Source organism: Ranitomeya imitator, chromosome 3 (assembly GCF_032444005.1).
Source record: "Ranitomeya imitator isolate aRanImi1 chromosome 3, aRanImi1.pri, whole genome shotgun sequence".
NCBI lineage: Eukaryota > Metazoa > Chordata > Amphibia > Anura > Dendrobatidae > Ranitomeya > Ranitomeya imitator.
This window is the reverse complement of record NC_091284.1, coordinates 282,677,199-282,695,735: the sequence shown is the minus strand read 5'-3', so window position 1 is coordinate 282,695,735 and position 18,537 is coordinate 282,677,199. Positions and strand designations below refer to the sequence as shown.

At 46.4% G+C, this 18,537-nt stretch overlaps 1 protein-coding gene across 1 annotated transcript; it reads right to left on the bottom strand.

The window, feature by feature from the left end:
- Positions 1 to 15,713: 15,713 nt before the first annotated feature.
- LOC138671610 (uncharacterized) lies at positions 15,714 to 16,580 on the bottom strand. The gene has a single exon (XM_069759785.1). It carries the CDS (start codon positions 16,578 to 16,580, stop codon positions 15,714 to 15,716), a length of 867 nt encoding a protein of 288 aa, XP_069615886.1.
- Between the last annotated feature and the right edge of the window lie 1,957 nt (positions 16,581 to 18,537).

Here is an 18,537-nt window from a genome sequence, read left to right as displayed (position 1 = left end):
AGTGTCGCTCATATCTCCCTCTCTGACATTATCACTGACCGCTAAGTTATTTCTGTTTCACTGCTCAGTTTTGGGCGTGTGTTGTGGGGAGGGTTATGGATCCCATACTTTCTTTATCTGAACAGATGAAAAAACTGAGTCAGATGTTTCAGGCTTTAACCCTGGAGCAGCAGGCCCTTGCTCGTTCTCAGCAGCAGGTCACTGAGACTGTATAGGGAGCATTGTCTTCTGGTGTTCAGGGGGCTATGGCGAGTGATGTTGCGCTGGTGTCTGCTAAACCCCCTGTTAAATTGCCTGAATTTTTTTCTGGGAACAAGAAGGAGTTCAGGGTTTTCAAAGAGGGTTGTAAACTCTTTTTCAATTTGAGACCATGGTCCTCTGGGGATGAAAGTCAGAGGGTAGGGGTGGTCATGTCCCTGTTAAGGGGGTCTCCGCAGGCTTGGGCATTCTCCCTTTCTCCCACTGCTTCTGAGAGATTGTTGGTGAATGCGTTCTTTGAGGCCCTCGGGCACATATATGATGAGCCTGACCGAGTGCGATTGGCAGAGGATATGGTGATGAGTGTCTGTCAGGGGAAGCACTCAGCCGAATGGTTTTGTATGGAGTTCCGCCGCTGGGCCGCAGAGGTTTCTTGAACGATGCCGCTCTCCGAGGACTTTTTCGTAGAGGCTTGTCCGAGCGGCTGCAGGATGCCCTGACGTTACACCCTACGCCCTTACGTTTCTGAGCCTATGGAAGTAGGTGCTTTCAGCTTAAAAGAAAAAGAGAGAAATCGCCGGCGGGAAAAGCAGTTAAGTTTTTACTGTGGTGAAGCTGGACATTGGAAGAAGGAGTGTCCTTCCTGCCCATCATCGACCCGGTCGGCAGGAAACGACTAGGTCTGGGTAGTTATCGAGGAGACTACTCAGACCCGCAGGTACATTTGTCCTCATTTTCTAAGGTGTTGCTTCATGTGGAACTGTTAGTGGATGGTTGTTCTTCTTTCTCGACAGCATTTGTGGACTGCGGCTCATCTATCAATCTGATTGACTCCCAATAGGTCACACGTTGCAAGATAGGGACAGTTAGGCTCAAATCTCCAATCAAAGTGGTGGCCATTGACTCCTCCCCCCTCACAAAAGAGGGAATTCTCTTTATGTCTGATTTGTTTTCGCTCAGAGTGGGCACTGCTCACAAAGAGAAATTAAGTTGTTTTGTTCTGGACAATCTGCCAGCCGGCTTGGTGTTGGGTATGCCCTGGTTACAAAGTCATAATCCAGTTATTAACTGGAAAACGGGGGAGATTGTTCAATGGGGGCCTAATTGTTCTAAGTTGTGTTATAAATCTGCATTGATGGTTAAACCTGTCAAATCTGTGTCTGTATCATCTGTCGAGCTGGAAGGTATTCCGGAGTACCTGATAGACTTCGAAGATGTGTTCTCAGAAAGCGAGGCCGAGACGTTACCGCCACATAGACCTTTTGATTGCACCATCGAGTTAGTCCCGGGGGCTAAACTACCTAAAGACCGTCTGTTTAACCCCTTAGCGACCGCCGATATGCCTTTTAACGGCGGCCGCTAAGGGTACTTAAACCACAGCGCCGTTAATTAACGGCGCTGTGGAAAAAGTAAATAGCGCCCCCCAGAGTCAGATTTTCTCTGGGGTCTCGGCTGCCGGGGGTAGCCGAGACCCCAGAGAAAATGATTCGGGGGGTTTTTTACCGACCCCGCTTTTGCGATCGCCGGTAATTAACCGCTTACCGGCGATCGCAAAAAAATAACAAAAACCGCGATTTCTTTTTAATTTCTCTGTCCTCCGATGTGATCGCACATCAGATGACAGATAAAAGGGGTCCCCGATCGCCCCCCGATACTCACCTGTCTCCCCCGATGCTCCTCGTGGCTCCCGATGGGTGCCGCCATCTTCAAAATGGCGGGCGCATGCGCAGTGCACCCGCCGGCCGGCCCCGGGAGAATCTTTGGGGTCTCGGCTAGACCCCAAAGAGCATGATCGGGGTCGGTTTTACCGACCCCTGTTTTGCGATCGCCGGTAATTAACTGTTTACCGGCGACCGCAAAAAAAAAAAAGCAAAGTGTAATTCTCTGTCCTCTGATGTGATCGCACATCAGAGGACAGAGAAATAGGGGGATTCGGGGACCCTATTTTACTTACCGGTGTCCCTGGGTCCTCCTGCTGCTCCTCCTGGCCGCCGGCATCTTCTAAGGAAAAGAAAATGGTGGGCGCATGCGCAGTGCGCCCGCCATCTGTCTCCATCTGCCGGCCGGCAGGAGAGGAGCAGTTGGGGCTAAAATTAGGGTTAGGGCTAGGGTTAGGGTTAGGGCTATGGTTAGGGCTAGGGTTAGGGTTAGGGCTAGGGTTAGGGCTAGGGTTAGGGTTAGAGCTTGTTAGGAGTCGAGTTTCCTCTGCTGCACAGGGGGAATCTCGATCCGTCTCTGCTGCGGTCTCCCATTCGGTATCGTCCGCAGTGGGCTCTGCTCAGCGGAGACGTCGCTCCCAGCGTCTCGCTGGGGCTGATTCGGTGCATAGGGTCACTACTGCCTTTTCTGGCTTTCCTATGGTACCCTGCACTGATCTGCGGCGAGCGAGCCTCTCTGGGACTAAGTCCTTGTTTACTCACACTGAGGATGCCCAGGGCAGGGTCTCCCATTGGAGGTTGAGGGCCACATGTTCGGTCACATGCTCAGGTGCTGCAGTACATTCCATTGGTCCTTCTGGAAGGTCCTGAAAGGGCAAAACATGCTCAGGTACTGCAGCACTTTCCATTGGTCCTTCTGGAAGGTCCTGAAAGGGCAAAAACTTCAGTAGCAGCTTCCTGTGCTGCAACTATATAAACTGCGCATGACCGCACGGCCATGCGCTAGTATCGTCTTATGCTATATGCTTTGCACCAATGTGGTCATGTGTTTGAATGTGTTCAGGGACCCGGCTGAAATAAGCCCCTAGAATGCAGGCATCTCCGGCGAGGAGTTTTGTATGCATGCATGACCACTCACTGCTCACATCTGGGTAGTTGGCCTGTGCCTCTGTGAAAGTCTAACAGGGCACAGAGCTTTCCTCTCGCGGTTACTCTGTGAAGCTAACAGAGTTGGTATATACCGCCATATAGAGCCGCCATTATTTAGCAGCAGGTGCTTTCCTGCACGGTGGATCCCGGGTTGCGAACGCACCAATTCCATTTAATAAATTATATATTTGGTGCGTTCCGCCAACCCTAACAGAGCTAGGGTTAGGGTTAGGGCTAGGGTTAGGGCTAGGGTTAGGGCTAGGGTTAGGGTTAGGGTTAGGATTAGGGTTAGGGCTAGGGTTAGGGTTAGGACTAGGGTTAGGGCTAAATTTAGGGTTAGGGTTGGGACTAAATTTAGGGTTAGGGTTGGGGCTAGGGTTAGGGTTAGGGTTAGGGTTAGGACTAGGGTTAGGGCTAGGGTTAGGGTTAGGACTAGGGTTAGGGCTAAATTTAGGGTTAGGGTTGGGACTACATTTAGGGTTAGGGTTGGGGCTAACTTTAGGGTTAGGGATGGTGCTAAATTTAGGGATAGGCTTCTTTCACACTTACGTCGGTACGGGGCCGTCGCAATGCATCGGCCCGACATACCGACCCCCGTTGTGTCTTATTGTGCACAACGTGGGCAGCAGATGTAGTTTTTCAACGCATCCGCTGCCCAATCTATGTCCTGGGGAGGAGGGGGCGGAGTTACGGCAACGCATGCGCGGTCAGAAATGGCGGATGCGACGTACAAAAAAACGTTACATTGAACCTTTTTTTGTGCTGACGGTCCGCCAAAACACTGATCCAGTGCACGACGGACGCGACGTGTGGCCATCCGTTACGATCCGTCGGCAATACAAGTCTATGGGCAAAAAACGCATCCTGCGGGCACATTTGCAGGATCCGTTTCTTGTCCAAAACTACGGATTGCGACGGATGTTAAACGACGCAAGTGTGAAAGTAGCCTTAGGGCTAAAGTTAGGGTTGGGGCTAAAGTTAGGGCTAGGGTTGGGGCTAAGGTTAGGGTTAGAGTTGGGATTAGGGTTAGGGTTTGGATTAGGGTTGGTATTAGGGTTAGGGTTGGCATTAGGGTTACACTTGGGATTAGGGTTAGGTTTGGGATTAGGGTTGAGATTAGGATTAGGGGTGTGTTGGATTTAGCGTTTTGATTAGGGTTATGGTTAGGGTTGACATTAGGGTTGTTTTGGGGTAAGGGTTGTGATTATCGTTAGGTTTAGTGATTAGGATTATGGATCAGGTTGGGATTAGGGTTAGGGGTGTGTTGGGGTTAGGGTTGGAGCTAGAATTGGGGGGGTTTCCACTGTTTAGGTACATCAGGGGGTCTCCAAACACAACAGCCAATTTTGCGCTCAAAAAGTCAAATGGTGCTCCCTCCCTTCTGAGCTCTGCCGTGCGCCCAAACAGTGGGTTACCCCAACATATGGGGCATCAGCGTACTCGGGATAAATTGGACAACAACTTCTGGGGTCCAATTTCTCCTGTTACCCTTGTGAAAATAAAAACTTGGGGGCTACAATATCTTTTTTGTGGAAAAAAAAAATATTTTATTTTTATGACTCTGCATTATAAACTTCTGTGAAGCACTTGGGCATTCAAAGTTCTCACCACACATCTAGATAAGTTCCCTGGGGGGTCTAGTTTCCAAAACGGGGTCACTTGTGGGGGGTTACTACTGTTTAGGTACATCAGGGGCTCTGCAATCGCAACATAACGCCCACAGACCATTCTATCTAAGTCTGCATTCCAAAACGGCGCTCCTTCCCTTCCGAGCTCTGCCGTGCGCCCAAACAGTAGTTTACCCCCACATATGGCGCATCAGCGTACTCGGGATAAATTGAACAACAACTTCTGGGGTCCAATTTCTCCTGTTACCCTTGTGAAAATAAAAACTTGGGGGCTACAATATCTTTTTTGTGGAAAAAAAAAAAAAAATTTATTTTCACGACTCTGCATTCTAAACTTCTGTGAAGCACTTGGTCATTCAAAGTTCTCACCACACATCTAGATAAGTTCCATGGGGGGTCTAGTTTCCAAAATGGGGTCACTTTTGGGGGGTTTCAACTGTTTAGGCACATCAGGGGCTCTCCAAACGCGACATGGCGTCCGATCTCAATTCCAGACAATTCTACATTGAAAAAGTAAAACGGCACTCCTTCTCTTCCAAGCTCTGCGGTGCGCCCAAACAGTGGTTTACCCTCACATATTGGGTATCGACAAACTCAGGAGAAATCGCGTAACAACTTATGTGGTCTAATTTCTCCTGTTACCCTTGTGAAAATAAAAATTGGGGGGCAAAATTATCATTTTTGTGTAAACAAAAGCGATTTTTTATTTTCACGCCTCTACGTTATAAACTTCTGTGAAGCACATGGGGGTTCAAAGTGCTCACCACACATCTAGGTAAGTTCCTTAAGGGGTCTAGTTTCCAAAATGGTGTCACTTGTGGGGAGTTTCCACTGTTTAGGTACATCAGGGGCTCTCCAGACGCGACATGGCGTCCGATCTCAATTCCAGCCAATTCTGCATTGAAAAAGTCAAACGGCGCTCCTTCACTTCCAAGTTCTGCGGTGCGCCCAAACAGTGGTTTACCCCCACATATGGGGTATTGGCGTATTCAGGAGAAATTGCATAACAAAATTTATGGTTACATTTCTGTTTTTACACAGGTGAAAATAAAAAAAATGGTTCTGAATTAAAATGTTTGCAAAAAAAAAAGTTAAATGTTCAATTTTTTCTTCCACATTGTTTCAGTTCCTGTGAAGCATGTAAAGGGTTAATAAACTTCTTGAATGTGGTTTTGAGAAACTTGAGGGGTGTAGTTTTTAGAATGGTGTCACACTTTGTTATTTTCTATCATATAGACCTCTCAAAATGACTTCAAATGTGATGTGGTCCCTAAAAAAAAATGGTGTTGTAAAAATGAGAAATTGCTGCTCAACTTTTAACCCTTATAACTCCCTAACAAAAAAAATTTTGTTTCCAAAATTGTGCTGATGTAATGTAGACATGTGGGAAATGTTATTTATTAATTATTTTTTGTGACATATCTCTCTGATTTAAGGGCATAAAAATGCAAAGTTTGAAAATTGCAAAATTTTAAAATTTTTCGCCATATTTCCATTTTTTTCATAAATAATCGCAAGTAATATCGAAGAAATGTTACCACTACCATGAAGTACAATATGTGATGAAAAAACAATCTCAGAATCAGCGGGATCCGTTGAAGCGTTCCAGAGTTATAACCTCATAAAGTGACAGTGGTCAGAATTGTAAAAATTGGCTCGGTCATTAAGTACCAAATTGGCTCTGTCACTAAGGGGTTAACTTGTCTGGCCCTGAGCGCTTGGCTATGAAAAATTACATTGCTGAAAGTGTTCGCAAGGGACATATACGTCCTTCTGTCTCACCTGTGGCTGCAGGGTTCTTTTTTGTTAAAAAAAAGATGGGGGTTTACGTCCCTGTCTCTACTTTCGGGAAGGTAATAAAATAACAGTTTGGAATACGTATCCTCTCCCGTTGATTCCTGATTTATGTAATCAACTATCGGGGGCTAAATGGTTCTCCAAACTGGATCTTCAGGGAGCATATAATTTGATAAGAGTCTGGGAGGGGGACGAATGGAAAACTGCGTTCCTCACTTCTGAGGGACTATTTGAAAAATTTAGTCATGCCATTTGGTCTTACCAATGCCCCCGCCATATTTCAGAATTTCATCAATGTTGTGTTTGCTGATCTCATTGGTCGTTTTGTTGTGAATTACTTGGATGATATCCTGATATACTCATCAGACAGTCAGTCTCATCTGATTCATGTACGAACAGTCCTCCAAAGACTTAAGGTACCGTTACACTAAGCGAAGCTGCAGCTATATAGATAACGAGCCGATTGCTGCAGCGTCGCTGTTTAGGTCGCTTAGAGACATCAAACACGGCAACACCAGAACGATGCAGGAGCGATCCAGTGACATACGTATCGTTCTCGCTGGTTGTTAGCTCCATGTAAAAACATTGCTGGCATCATTGCTTTTGCTGTCAAACATGACGAATCACGCCGACCTGACGACCAAATAAAGTTCCGGACTTCTAGCTACGACCAGCGATGTCACAGCGGGATCCTGATCGCTGCTGCGTATCAAACACAATGAGATTACTATCCAGGATGCTGCAACGTCACGGATCGTTGTCGTTCTTGTTGTAAAGTTGCTCAGTGTGAAGGTACCTTTAGGGAAAATCATCTGTTTGCTAAATTAGAGAAATGTTTGTTTTTTGTTCAAGAATTATCTTTTTTGGGGTTGATTGTGTCCTGTTTTCATATGGACCCCAAGAAAGTGCAGGACATTGCTGATTGGGTACAACCCCGAGATCTTAAGGAGCTTCAGCGCTTCTTGGGGTTCGCCAATTATTACCATAAATTTATTCGGGGGTTTTCGCAGGTGGTCAAACCACTCACAGATTTAACACGCAAAGGTGCTGATGTGAAAAATTGGTCCTCGCCTGCGGAAGAAGCCTTTGCTGCTCTGAAGAAATGCTTTACTACCGCCCCGATTTTGGTACAGCCAGATCCGTCCAAACCTTTTATTGTGGAGGTGGATGCCTCTGAGGTGGGGGTGGGTGCTGTGTTGTCTCAAGGGGCCGTCACTCTGACCAACCTCAGGCCATGTGGGGTTTTTTCCAGGAAGTTCTCTGCTGCTGAAAGGAATTATGATGTAGGCAACAGAGAGCTTCTTGCGGCGAAATTGGCGTTTGAAGAGTGGAGGCACTTTTTGGAGGGGGCCAATCACCCAGTCACTGTAATTACCGATCATAAAAATTTATCTTATATTGAGTCTGCTAAAAGACTTACGCCCAGACAAGCCCGTTGGTCACTTTTTTTCTCTCGTTTTCAGTTTACTATAACGTTCCGGCCAGGGTCAAAAAATATCAAGGCTGATGCCTTGTCTCGTAGTTTTCATCCGATGTCTCCACCTGAGCCACCGTTCTCTATTCTTCGCCCTGGGGTAGTGTTGGCAGGGGTTTCATCTGAGTTGGAACGGGAGATTGAGGGGGCTCAGTCTCTGGCTCCTGCTGCCAAGCCGGGGGGTAAGTTGTTTGTCCCGCTTCAGCTTCGACTTAAACTCCTGCAGGAGTTTCATGAGTCCAAGCTTACAGCTCACCCTAGTATTTCGGCCACGCGCCTGGCGATAGCTAAGATTTTTTGGTGGCCTACTCTAAGTTCTGATGTTAAAAAATTCATTTCTGGTTGTGGGGTCTGCGCTCATTCCAAAAACTCACACAGCCGGCCGGCTGGGGAACTGATGCCCTTGGCAGTTCCTGAAAAGCCATGGACTTACTTGTCCATGGACTTTATTACCAATCTTCCCCTGTCTAGGGGCAATACAATGGTATGGGTAGTGGTGGACAGGTTCTCAAAGCAGGCTCATTTTGTACCTTTGACCACATTACCTTCTGCTGAGACTTTATCAAGATTGTTTGTGCAGCATGTGGTCCGGTTGCATGGGGTACCCCTGAATGTGGTGTCTGATCATGGGGTGCAGTTTGTAGCAAAGTTTTGGCGTGCTTTCTGTAAGAAATTGGGGATTTCTCTGTCTTTTTCATCTGCATACCATCCAGAGAGCAATGGTCAGACAGAACGCACCAATCAGTCTCTGGAACAGATCCTCAGATGTCTGACTTCCGCTAGACAGAATGACTGGTGTGATGTACTGCCATTGGCGGAGTTCGCTTTCAATAGTCGGGTGAGCCAAGCTACCGGTATGTCCCCTTTCATGATTAATTATGGTTTTATTCCACATTTCGGCGAGTTTTCTTGTATGGATTCTGGATGTCCCGGGGCTGAGGGTGCTGTTCAGAGTTTAAATAATACATGGGCAGAGGTCCAGCGGAATATCTCCAGGTCTCAAGGGAGATATAATTTATTTGCTGACAGGAAAAGAACCCCAGGGCCTGTGTTTCGGGTTGGGGACGAAGTTTGGCTTTACACGCGAAACATTAAGCTGAAGGTTCCTTCAGCTAAATTGGGCCCTAAGTTCATTGGCCCATACAAGATTGTAGAAAAGGTCAATCCAGTTGCATACAGGTTGTGTTTACCAGTCTCATTCAAGATCCCTAATGTCTTCCATAAATCCCTACTGAAACCTTTTATGCCAGTTCGGGGGGAGTCTGGGTCCGCTGCGCCTCCTGTTTTGGTGGAGGGGCACATGGAATATGAGATTGATCACATCGTTGATTCCAGGTTGGTGCGGCGGTCGGTACAGTATCTGGTTCACTGGATAGGGTACAGTTATATGAAAAAGTTTGGGCACCCCTATTAATCTTAAGCTTAATGTTTTATAAAAATTGTTTTTTTTGCAACAGCTATTTCAGTTTCATATATCTAATAACTGTTGGACACAGTAATGTTTCTGCCTTGAAATGAGGTTTATTGTACTAACAGAAAATGTGCAATTTGCATTCAAACAAAATTTGACAGGTGCATAAGTATGGGCACCCCATCAAAAAAGTGAAATTAATATTTAGTAGATCCTCCTTTTGCAAAAATAACAGCCTCTAGTCGCTTCCTGTAGCTTTTAATGAGTTCATGGATCCTGGATGAAGGTATTTTTGACCATTCCTCTTTACAAAACAATTCCAGTTCAGTTAAGTTTGATGGTCGCCGAGCATGGACAGCCCTCTTCAAATGATCCCACAGATGTTCAATGATATTCAGGTCTGGGGACTGGGATGGCCATTCCAGAACAGTGTAATTGTTCCTCTACATGAATGCCTGAGTAGATTTGGAGCTGTGTTTTTGATCATTGTCTTGCTGAAAGATCCATCCCCTGCGTAACTTCAACTTTGTCACTGATTAATGAACATTATTGTCAAGAATCTGCTGATACTGAGAGGAATCCATGCGTCCCTCAACTTTAACAAGATTCCCGATGCCGGCATTGGCCACACAGCCCCAAAGCATGATGGAACCTCCACCGAATTTTACTGTGGGTAGCAAGTGTTTTTCTTGGAATGCTGTGTTTTTTGGCCGCCATGCATAACGCCTTTTTGTATGACCAAACAACTCAATCTTGGTTTCATCAGTCCACAGGACCTTCTTCCAAAAAGAAATTGGCTTCTCCAAATGTGCTTTCGCATACCTCAGCCGGCTCTGTTTGTGGCATGCTTGCAGAAACGGCTTCTTTCGCATCACTCTCCCATACAGCTTCTCCTTGTGCAAAGTGCGTTGTATAGTTGACAAATGCACAGTGACACCATCTGCAGCAAGTTGATGCTGCAGCTCTCTGGAGGTCGTCTGAGGATTGTCCTTGACTGATCTCACCATTCTTCTTCTCTGCCTTTCTGATGTTTTTCTTGGCCTGCCACTGGAAATTGACAGGTTAAATCTCTGAGACAGCTTTTTGTATCCTTCCCCTGAACAACTATGTTGAATAATCTTTGTTTTCAGATCATTAGACAGTTGTTTTGAGGAGCCCATGATGCCATAAAAATATATTCAATTTTTTCATACACCGGAAAAAAAGCTGCAGTTGTATATTTGGCAACAGACTTCACAGCCCTAATCCCTGTCTACTGTTTGCATTCAGCCACTCTCCATGCACCTGCAACTCTCTTTCCTTACCTAGGCTAAATGCGGAATGTATGTGATACAAACAGCATAGCATAGCCTGATCAGCTTCAGCACCAGTATCAACACTGCAAGCCTCTTATTCATTATACTGTGCACACACACACACACCTAGACAAGCACTCTCTCCCTCCAATATAAAGTTTCACAAAGCTGTGCAATGGTGTCAGTGTGCCAAGTTGGGCGGTGCCTGTTCTTTTATAATCCCTGATAAAGTCTGACTGCTGGCCAATCACTTTATTGCCACAACCAAGATGGCTACGGCATTACAGTGACTCACAAGCAATCAATGCATGCTTATTGGCTGCGTAACAGGTGCCAAGGTTTAAGGTCAGGGATTCGAGTTTGAACTTGAGCACTACCGATTGCTAGCCGATAATGATCACATCCAAGACCTGTGATACTCGAGTGATAACCCAGTATCACTGAACACATCCACTCATTCCTAATAGATATACAAAAACAAAATACATATATTAACACAGTCTCATAAATTTAATGAGGCAAAAAGCGTATATTTTTCAATATAATTATTGCAACCTGAGGAAATGACATGAAAAAGAGACATTAAAATTGCAAGTTCTTACATTTAATATTAAATCTTTATTGTTATAACATTATAAAAAGAACAACTTTAAAAAAAAATTCAAGCTAAGGAACAAAGAGAAGTGCGCTGGCACCAGAATCAATTTTTAAGAATGACCATGATAGTTTGCACAATTTTAACTCTAAAGGTACCGTCACACTCAGCAGCTTTGCAACGAGAATGACAACGATCCGTGACGTTGCAGCGTCCTGGATAGCGATCTCGTTGTGTTTGACATGCAGCAGCGATCTGGATCCCGCTGTGCCATCGCTGGTCGGAGCTAGAAGTCCAGAACTTTATTTCATTGTCAGGTCGGCATGTATCGTCATGTTTGACATCAAAAGCAACAACACCAGGAACAAACATAGGGGGCGTCGCAGCGTCTCCTTCTAGCCAGGTAGGTGTTTTGCATTACAAAAGGAGACACCCTCAGCCGTGACGGCCTGGGAGGTGGCGTGTTACATTACAAAAGGAGACGCCCTCAGCCACGACAGCCTGGGAGGTGGCGTGTTACATTGCAAAAGGAGATGCCCTCAGTCGCGATGGCCTGGGAGGTATGGTTGCCAGCTGGGCGGAAATGAGTGGCTGTGATGCCGTCTCCCTGTGAACGCTGATAGGCCACAGCGGGATCATCTGTAGCTGCGTTCCGAAATATAAACCGCGACTCTACTCAGTCTTTCCTTTGCAATCACTTGTGCATCCTCCGCCACCTACAAGCCTCATGTGAGTGTCCTGTTTGGAACTGCAGAACTCTGCATACTCCCGACGTCTTCGTATCTCTTTCAGCTTATCAACGGTTAGTAATATCTTTGTGTTGTTTGTTTCATCTGCCATGCAGCAATGCTAATTTATGTGTATTGTAGAGTGATGTATACTACATCTCTGCAGAGATCTGTTTGAGCTTGCAAATTTGTAAACAAATACGCTTTTGCGCTGGCTGGCAGCCATTTTGAGCTTTTGCTTTATGGAAAGTGTATTGTAGAGTGATGTATTTTATATCTCTGCAGAGATCTGTTTGAGCTTGCAAGTTTGTAAACAAATACGCTTTTGTGCTGTAGTAACAAGGATTTGGTGATGTGGTGTGTAGCCTTAAGATGTTCACCAACAAAATGGCCACCGCCAAAATTACATTTGCCATCCACAAAATAACCACCATTAGAATTAACACTTTTTCCATCTACAAAATGGCCACTGTAAGAATTACATTTGCCATCCACAAAATGGCTACCATTAGAAATAGCACCTTTGCCATCTACAAAATGGCTGCTATCAGAATTACATTTGCCATCCACAAAATGGCGGCTGCCAGCATTAACACATTTGTCATCCACAAAATGGCTGCTACCATCAGAATAAGCACACAGCCCATCCACAAAATGGCTGCCATCAGAGTAAGCACATGGCTCTGGGCCACCATTATACGGTGGTTGCACCTCACAGGTTATATTTTTGTAATACACAACTCAAAACTCTTTTCTTTTTATTCCTTTTCTCTTCTACCCAATTTTCTCTCTATATATATATATATACTTTCAGAGACTTTTTCTCATGCCCTAGCAGTAGACAACAATCCATTATCTTCTAGGATACCTTTTTTTTTTTTCCAAGACAATCTTCCACTCCAGGGGCTATAACCTCCCCCCTTCTGGCATTCCACACAACCTCATAAGCCTTTTACATTGTTTAACATGACTCTTCCCTTCACAAGCCATTTTGAGCGTTCGCTTTATGGAAAGGTAAATAAATACGCTTTTGCGCTGGCTGGCTTCCATTTTGAACGTTCGCTTTATGGAAAGTGTATTGTAGAGTGATGTATACTACATCTCTGCAGAGATGTGTTTGAGCTTGCAAGTTTGTAAACAAATACGCTTTTGCGCTGGCTGGCAGCCATTTTGAGCGTTTGCTTTCTTGCTTGCTGTAACTTAACTATTCCTTTTTTTCAGATGTCGGCCAATGACCAAGAGTTTGTTCGGGCACTCATCGACATGTACCACTCCCTGCCCTGCTTTTTGAAGATAAAGTCTGCGGATTACAGCAACCGCCACAAGAAGAAAGCTGCGTACGAGAATCTGGTGGCCCTCTACAAGCAGCATCGTCCCACTGAGACGGTGGATGAAAACATTGTGCGAAAGAAGATCCAGGCTCTCCGCACAGTCTACAAAAAAGAAGTAAACAAGGTGGAAAAGTCCATGAAGTCTGGGGCCGGAACCGACGACATATATGTGCCCAAGTTGTGGTACTATGACCTTCTGGCGTTCACTCGGGACTAGGAAATCCCTCGCCCGTCCCAGACAGTGACAAGCCTTTGTGCTCCTGCTACTGAAGAGATCCTGCCTGAGTCTCCTGACGAGCATGTAAGTACCCCATAGCTTCCCTCCTTGTAGCGTGCTGTGTGTCTTGTATGTTTATGATACCGCACGGTTTCCAATAATAATAATTCACGTTTTTCATGTTTAATCCTTCAGATAATAACAGTTTCCACTTCCTGTTCAGATAAGTATGTCCAAACAGTCCTTCCCTACCTGTCTTATTTCAAATGTCGAAAATAAATTTAAATTTTGTGCACATTCGTAGAGTATAGCCGGCAAAAGTAGTTCAGCCCAGCTCTGTAACCCCTGTGGTTTGCTACCTAGATAACTGTCCCTCATAGCTTCCCACGGATGGGCATAGAGGTGTTAGGGAGGTGGGGGCTCTCTAGGGCTGATTTGTTTGTATATTATTGACTTTCTTTTTTCCTGTACTCGCAGGTGCCTCCTGAACTGCTCCAAACACCAGAAGGCAACGATGACAAGACCCCTCAGTCCTCCATAAGCCCATGTGTCGAGGACATGTCCACAGCGCCCATCTCGCAAAAGAAAGGCGACTGCGGGCACACCTGTGGATCTCCTGGCACTGGCCAGCAACATAATGACCCAGCATGCCACAACCCAGCTCACCGGATTCCCATCCTTTGTTGCGGAACGCTTAAATAGATTGGACATTACCCAGCGAACGCACGTGGAGAGAGTCATGTTCGAGGTTTTGAACGCGGCAGCCGCAGGCAAACTGACTGAGACAACAACGTTGACCAGCAGCGACCGTTAGCCCAGTGGCCAGTTTTATTGGGGACACCAGCAAGAACCCATGCACAGCACTCCTGTCCGCAGACCGGCCCCACATCATTTGCAGTTCCGGACACCACCTCCATCCCCTTCTTTTGGTGACTTTTCGCAAGGACCTTCTATGGCCACACACCAGTACAGCGAGATGGACACCTACTATCAACATCTGTAGTGTTCTTGGACTGAAAACGATAGAGACTTCTGTTTCCTAAGCACTTCATGCGTTCACACTGCCGTTTTTTTTTTGGTCCTTCATTGACCGGTAATTTTGTGGGCCACAATTTTCTATGAATTTTGGTCCGTATACACACGGCCGGCAACTCGCCGTGCATGCGGCAGGAGCTGATATTGGCAGAGGAAGGGACGCATATTTGTTCCTTCTGCCGATGTCAGCTCCTCCCGTATGTACGGCCCTGGTTAACCACAGCAAGTTGCCGGCCGTGTGTATACGGACCAAAATTCATAGAAAAATGGGGTCCGTATACACATGGCCAGCAACTCGTAGGAAAACATGGCCGTAAATACGGGAGGAGCTTTCATCAGCAGAGGGACGCATTTGCATTCCTTCTGCTGATGTCGGCTCCTCCCGTATTTACGGTCGTGGTTAATCACAGCGAGTTGCCAGCCTAGTGTGTATACGTACAGAAATTAATAGAAAGTCTGCAAATAAACCATTTGTTGCATGTATCGTTACTGTTTGTGTTGAGCGACCAGTTAACTGCTCGATCTTAACATTTGTTTCGCATGGCCTCGAATTTCTTGTTACTGTCACTTGTTACTGGTGTAATATGTCAATAAACTTAATAAGCTTCACATGGTCTCTTTTCTTTAGATTTATTGTTTACATAGTCACATAATGTATAAGTTAATATATATATATATATATATATATATATATATATATATATATATAAAAATCAGGAAAGCGCTAGGGCAGAGGATGCTGCGGACTCCCAGGATTCGTATGTTTGCTACAGAACTAGAGTATGTGCATAGATAGATATACTTATGTAGACATTGAGGCAGAAAAAGGAATTGCATGGGTGATCAACAAAATGGTACACAAGAGCACATCAACCTAAAAAAATGTATTCCATAATACATGGTACAAGAAAATGCCAACAGTTGTGCTACTGCTGGAGATGCTGCCATGGGACAGCCCCTGGCCCATTGAAAAAGTCACAGTACTTCTCCCTGCAAATCGTCGCATCATCAGAGTTCCTTCCGGATCCAAGACTTTCCAAGCTCGTCGAGACGCCATTCGCCCTGGGTTACATCTCCGTTTGCCCGGGTCAACAGAGTCTACATATTGTGGAGGGCTGTATGCACTGGCATCATGGCGCCGTAGAAAGTTGTGCAAGACGCAACAGTCAAGCAGCACAGAGTCAATAGACGAGAGTTTCATGTTGAGTGCAGTGTGGAAAAACCGAAATCGGTTTGCCATAATACCAAAAGCATTCTCCACAACGCGTCGAGCCCTGGAAAGTCTGTATTAAAAATGCGTCGCTCCGGTGTCAGAGTTTTCTGGGAGAAGGGCTTCAGAAGGTTGGGATGCAGTGGGAACGCCTCATCTCCAACAAACACAAAGTTCATGTTTTCAGTAGTGTCGCTGTTGGGCGGCAAGGCCAGTTTGTGTTCTTTCAAGCGGTCCCCAAAACCGGTGTGCTCCAAATCTCCGACATCAGATACTCTCCCGTTGATCCCTACAGCCACACTTATAAATTCATAGTTTGCATTAACGAGGGCCATCAGAATAACGCTGAAATAACTCTTGTAATTGTAGAAAAATGAGCCGGGGTGTGGTGGTTGGGTGATGCGGACATGTTTCCCATCCAAGGCCCCACCGTAATTAGGGAACTGCCATTGCTGCTGAAATCCATGGGAAATCTGTCTCCAATCATCCTGGGTCTCCGGGAAAGGCATGTAAGTGCGGTGTAAAGCTGAGACGATTGCATTACATGTCTCTGGGATGATGACGCTGAGCAGGGATTGGGAAATAGCTGCGCAGTAATGCAAGTCTTGCATAGACCTGCTAGTCGCCAGGAACCGCAGCGTGACAGCCAGTCTCTCATCCACAGGGACAGCAGCTCGCATCCTGGTATTTTGCCGCCTGATAAAAGGTTCCACAGCAGCAAGTAGCACATTAAAGGAATCCTCCGACATTCGCAGGTAGTTCCTGAATTCATGCGGGTTGTTCTCCTGCAGTTCCCTTATTAGGCCCATATGGGACAATTGATTCCTCTTCTGCAGCCACTGTCTGGTCCACATGCGCACTGTCGCTTAGTACGAGTGTTCCGCGCATGAGCCTCCTGCTGGCGGTGAGCTTCAACGAACAACGCAGCCGCTACAATCACAGGTACATCTGTAATAGACATGGCAACCTGAAAAACCAAAAAAAAAGAATTAGTACTTATGATTTGCTAAACTGACACAAGACATCCAATACTGTAAGGAAACGTTCACACATCACGTAGTTGCCGCATATTTTACGTCCGTTAAATATGCAGGGCTAATAAGCAGCGTTGACACAACTGCCGTTCCCCATAGACACCCTTTGTTTGCTAATAACAGTAGTTCACACAATGCATATGAAAATACGCTGTGTATCTTTACGCAGGTGCGTATTTTTCATAAGCAGCATGTCAATTTATGCAGCATATACGCTGCACAGATGGTCGTACAGGATGCAGCTGAGTTGCAATGTGTGAACGTACCCTAAAATCACTGTACAAACCGCTGAAACCAGGACGATGAGCATTGCGGCTTGAAACCGGGAACGCCAAAGAGTGATTTCTGGAGCAGGCGCCACAACCACGACGCTGTGTATACCGGCGCCACAACCGCGACGCTGTGCATAAACGGAGACGCTATAGCGATGCGGATCGCGCGGCATCACGCCTGAGTCAAGGACCTCCTCTGAGCGTGGTTAGGCGGTGCTCTTCAGTGTCTTTCTGTCTGCCCCAGAGACAGCGTTTTGCTAATCTGGGGCAGACAGAGCTCAAATTTTTTGTGAGCAAAATGTATGCCTGGGACTACGAGGGCCTGGAGACTGCACCAGCCCACAAGAACCTCCACAAGCAGGAGGTGCTGCACCGCATTGGGCGCATCATGGAGAGGAGGTTCAGCATCTGCCGCAGTACACTGCAGCTGTGAAAAAAGTGGGCTGACCTGCGCTACAAGACCCCACAGCATCTGGCAGAGTTGTGGGCGGAGACAAGGCGTGGCAAGTACCAGTATGGGGGAATCGGGAGACGCATGCTGCCAGGAGGGGGGAATCGGGAGACTCGCGCTCGTGGTTCCCAACTTTTCCTGGAATTCCCGGAAGAACATGCCACTTTTTCCTCATGTCCGTATTGTCCGAGAGGAAAATGCGGTGTCCGTGAAAAATGGTCAGGTCAGGGGTTCCAGAATCTCCACAAACATTTAAAATTTAGGGATGTCCGCAATTTTTAGCTAGATTGTCCAGAAATCATTTAGGATGAGGTTGGCAACCCTGCGTGCGCTGCCGGGAGGGGGGAATCAGGAGACGCGCGCTGCCGGGAGGCGCTTCCTAGTGATGCAATAATACGAGTCCCAGGCCACACAGAGCATTGAACACCAGAACCCCCAGACAGTGCAGAGTATAGCATCACTGGGAAGGGTGATCTCTATTTTCTATATATGTACGTACATTTGGCGACTCAAAACTTCATTTGGCTCCTAACTTTTGCCACCAATGGTGCCTAGGTATTTTTTTTTAGTCTGGAGCCCTGTACTTTTGATGTCTAAACATTGCGGTTCTTTAATTTTTGTGTAGAGAGACGGCGCCGGCAACAGCGGTTGTCACCTGCCAGCACGCTCACAGAGGGCCCTTCATCCACAACCAGCGGTTGCCCACAGCACGGGCCGTCATGTATGTTAACCATCATTCATTATTACTGCATACGGGACATTAAAGAGAAGCTGAAGTATTGTATACATTACAGATGCAGTAAGGACCATGCGCGGTAGCACCCCTCCACCATTGTCAACACCTCCCATCCGCCACTCGCCTTCTTCCCCCGGGTCAGCGGTGTTCTCCCCAGAGGCGAGCAGTGGCTCAATTGGTAAGTGACCAAAACTGCGAGCGGTTCCCCACAGCGTGTTCAATTGTTAACCAGATATGTATTTGCTTCCTTAGTCGGTGCAGCACAAGCAAGGGGTTGGGAGATCAGCAGCTCTTCCGGGGATGAGCAACCGGCGTCCC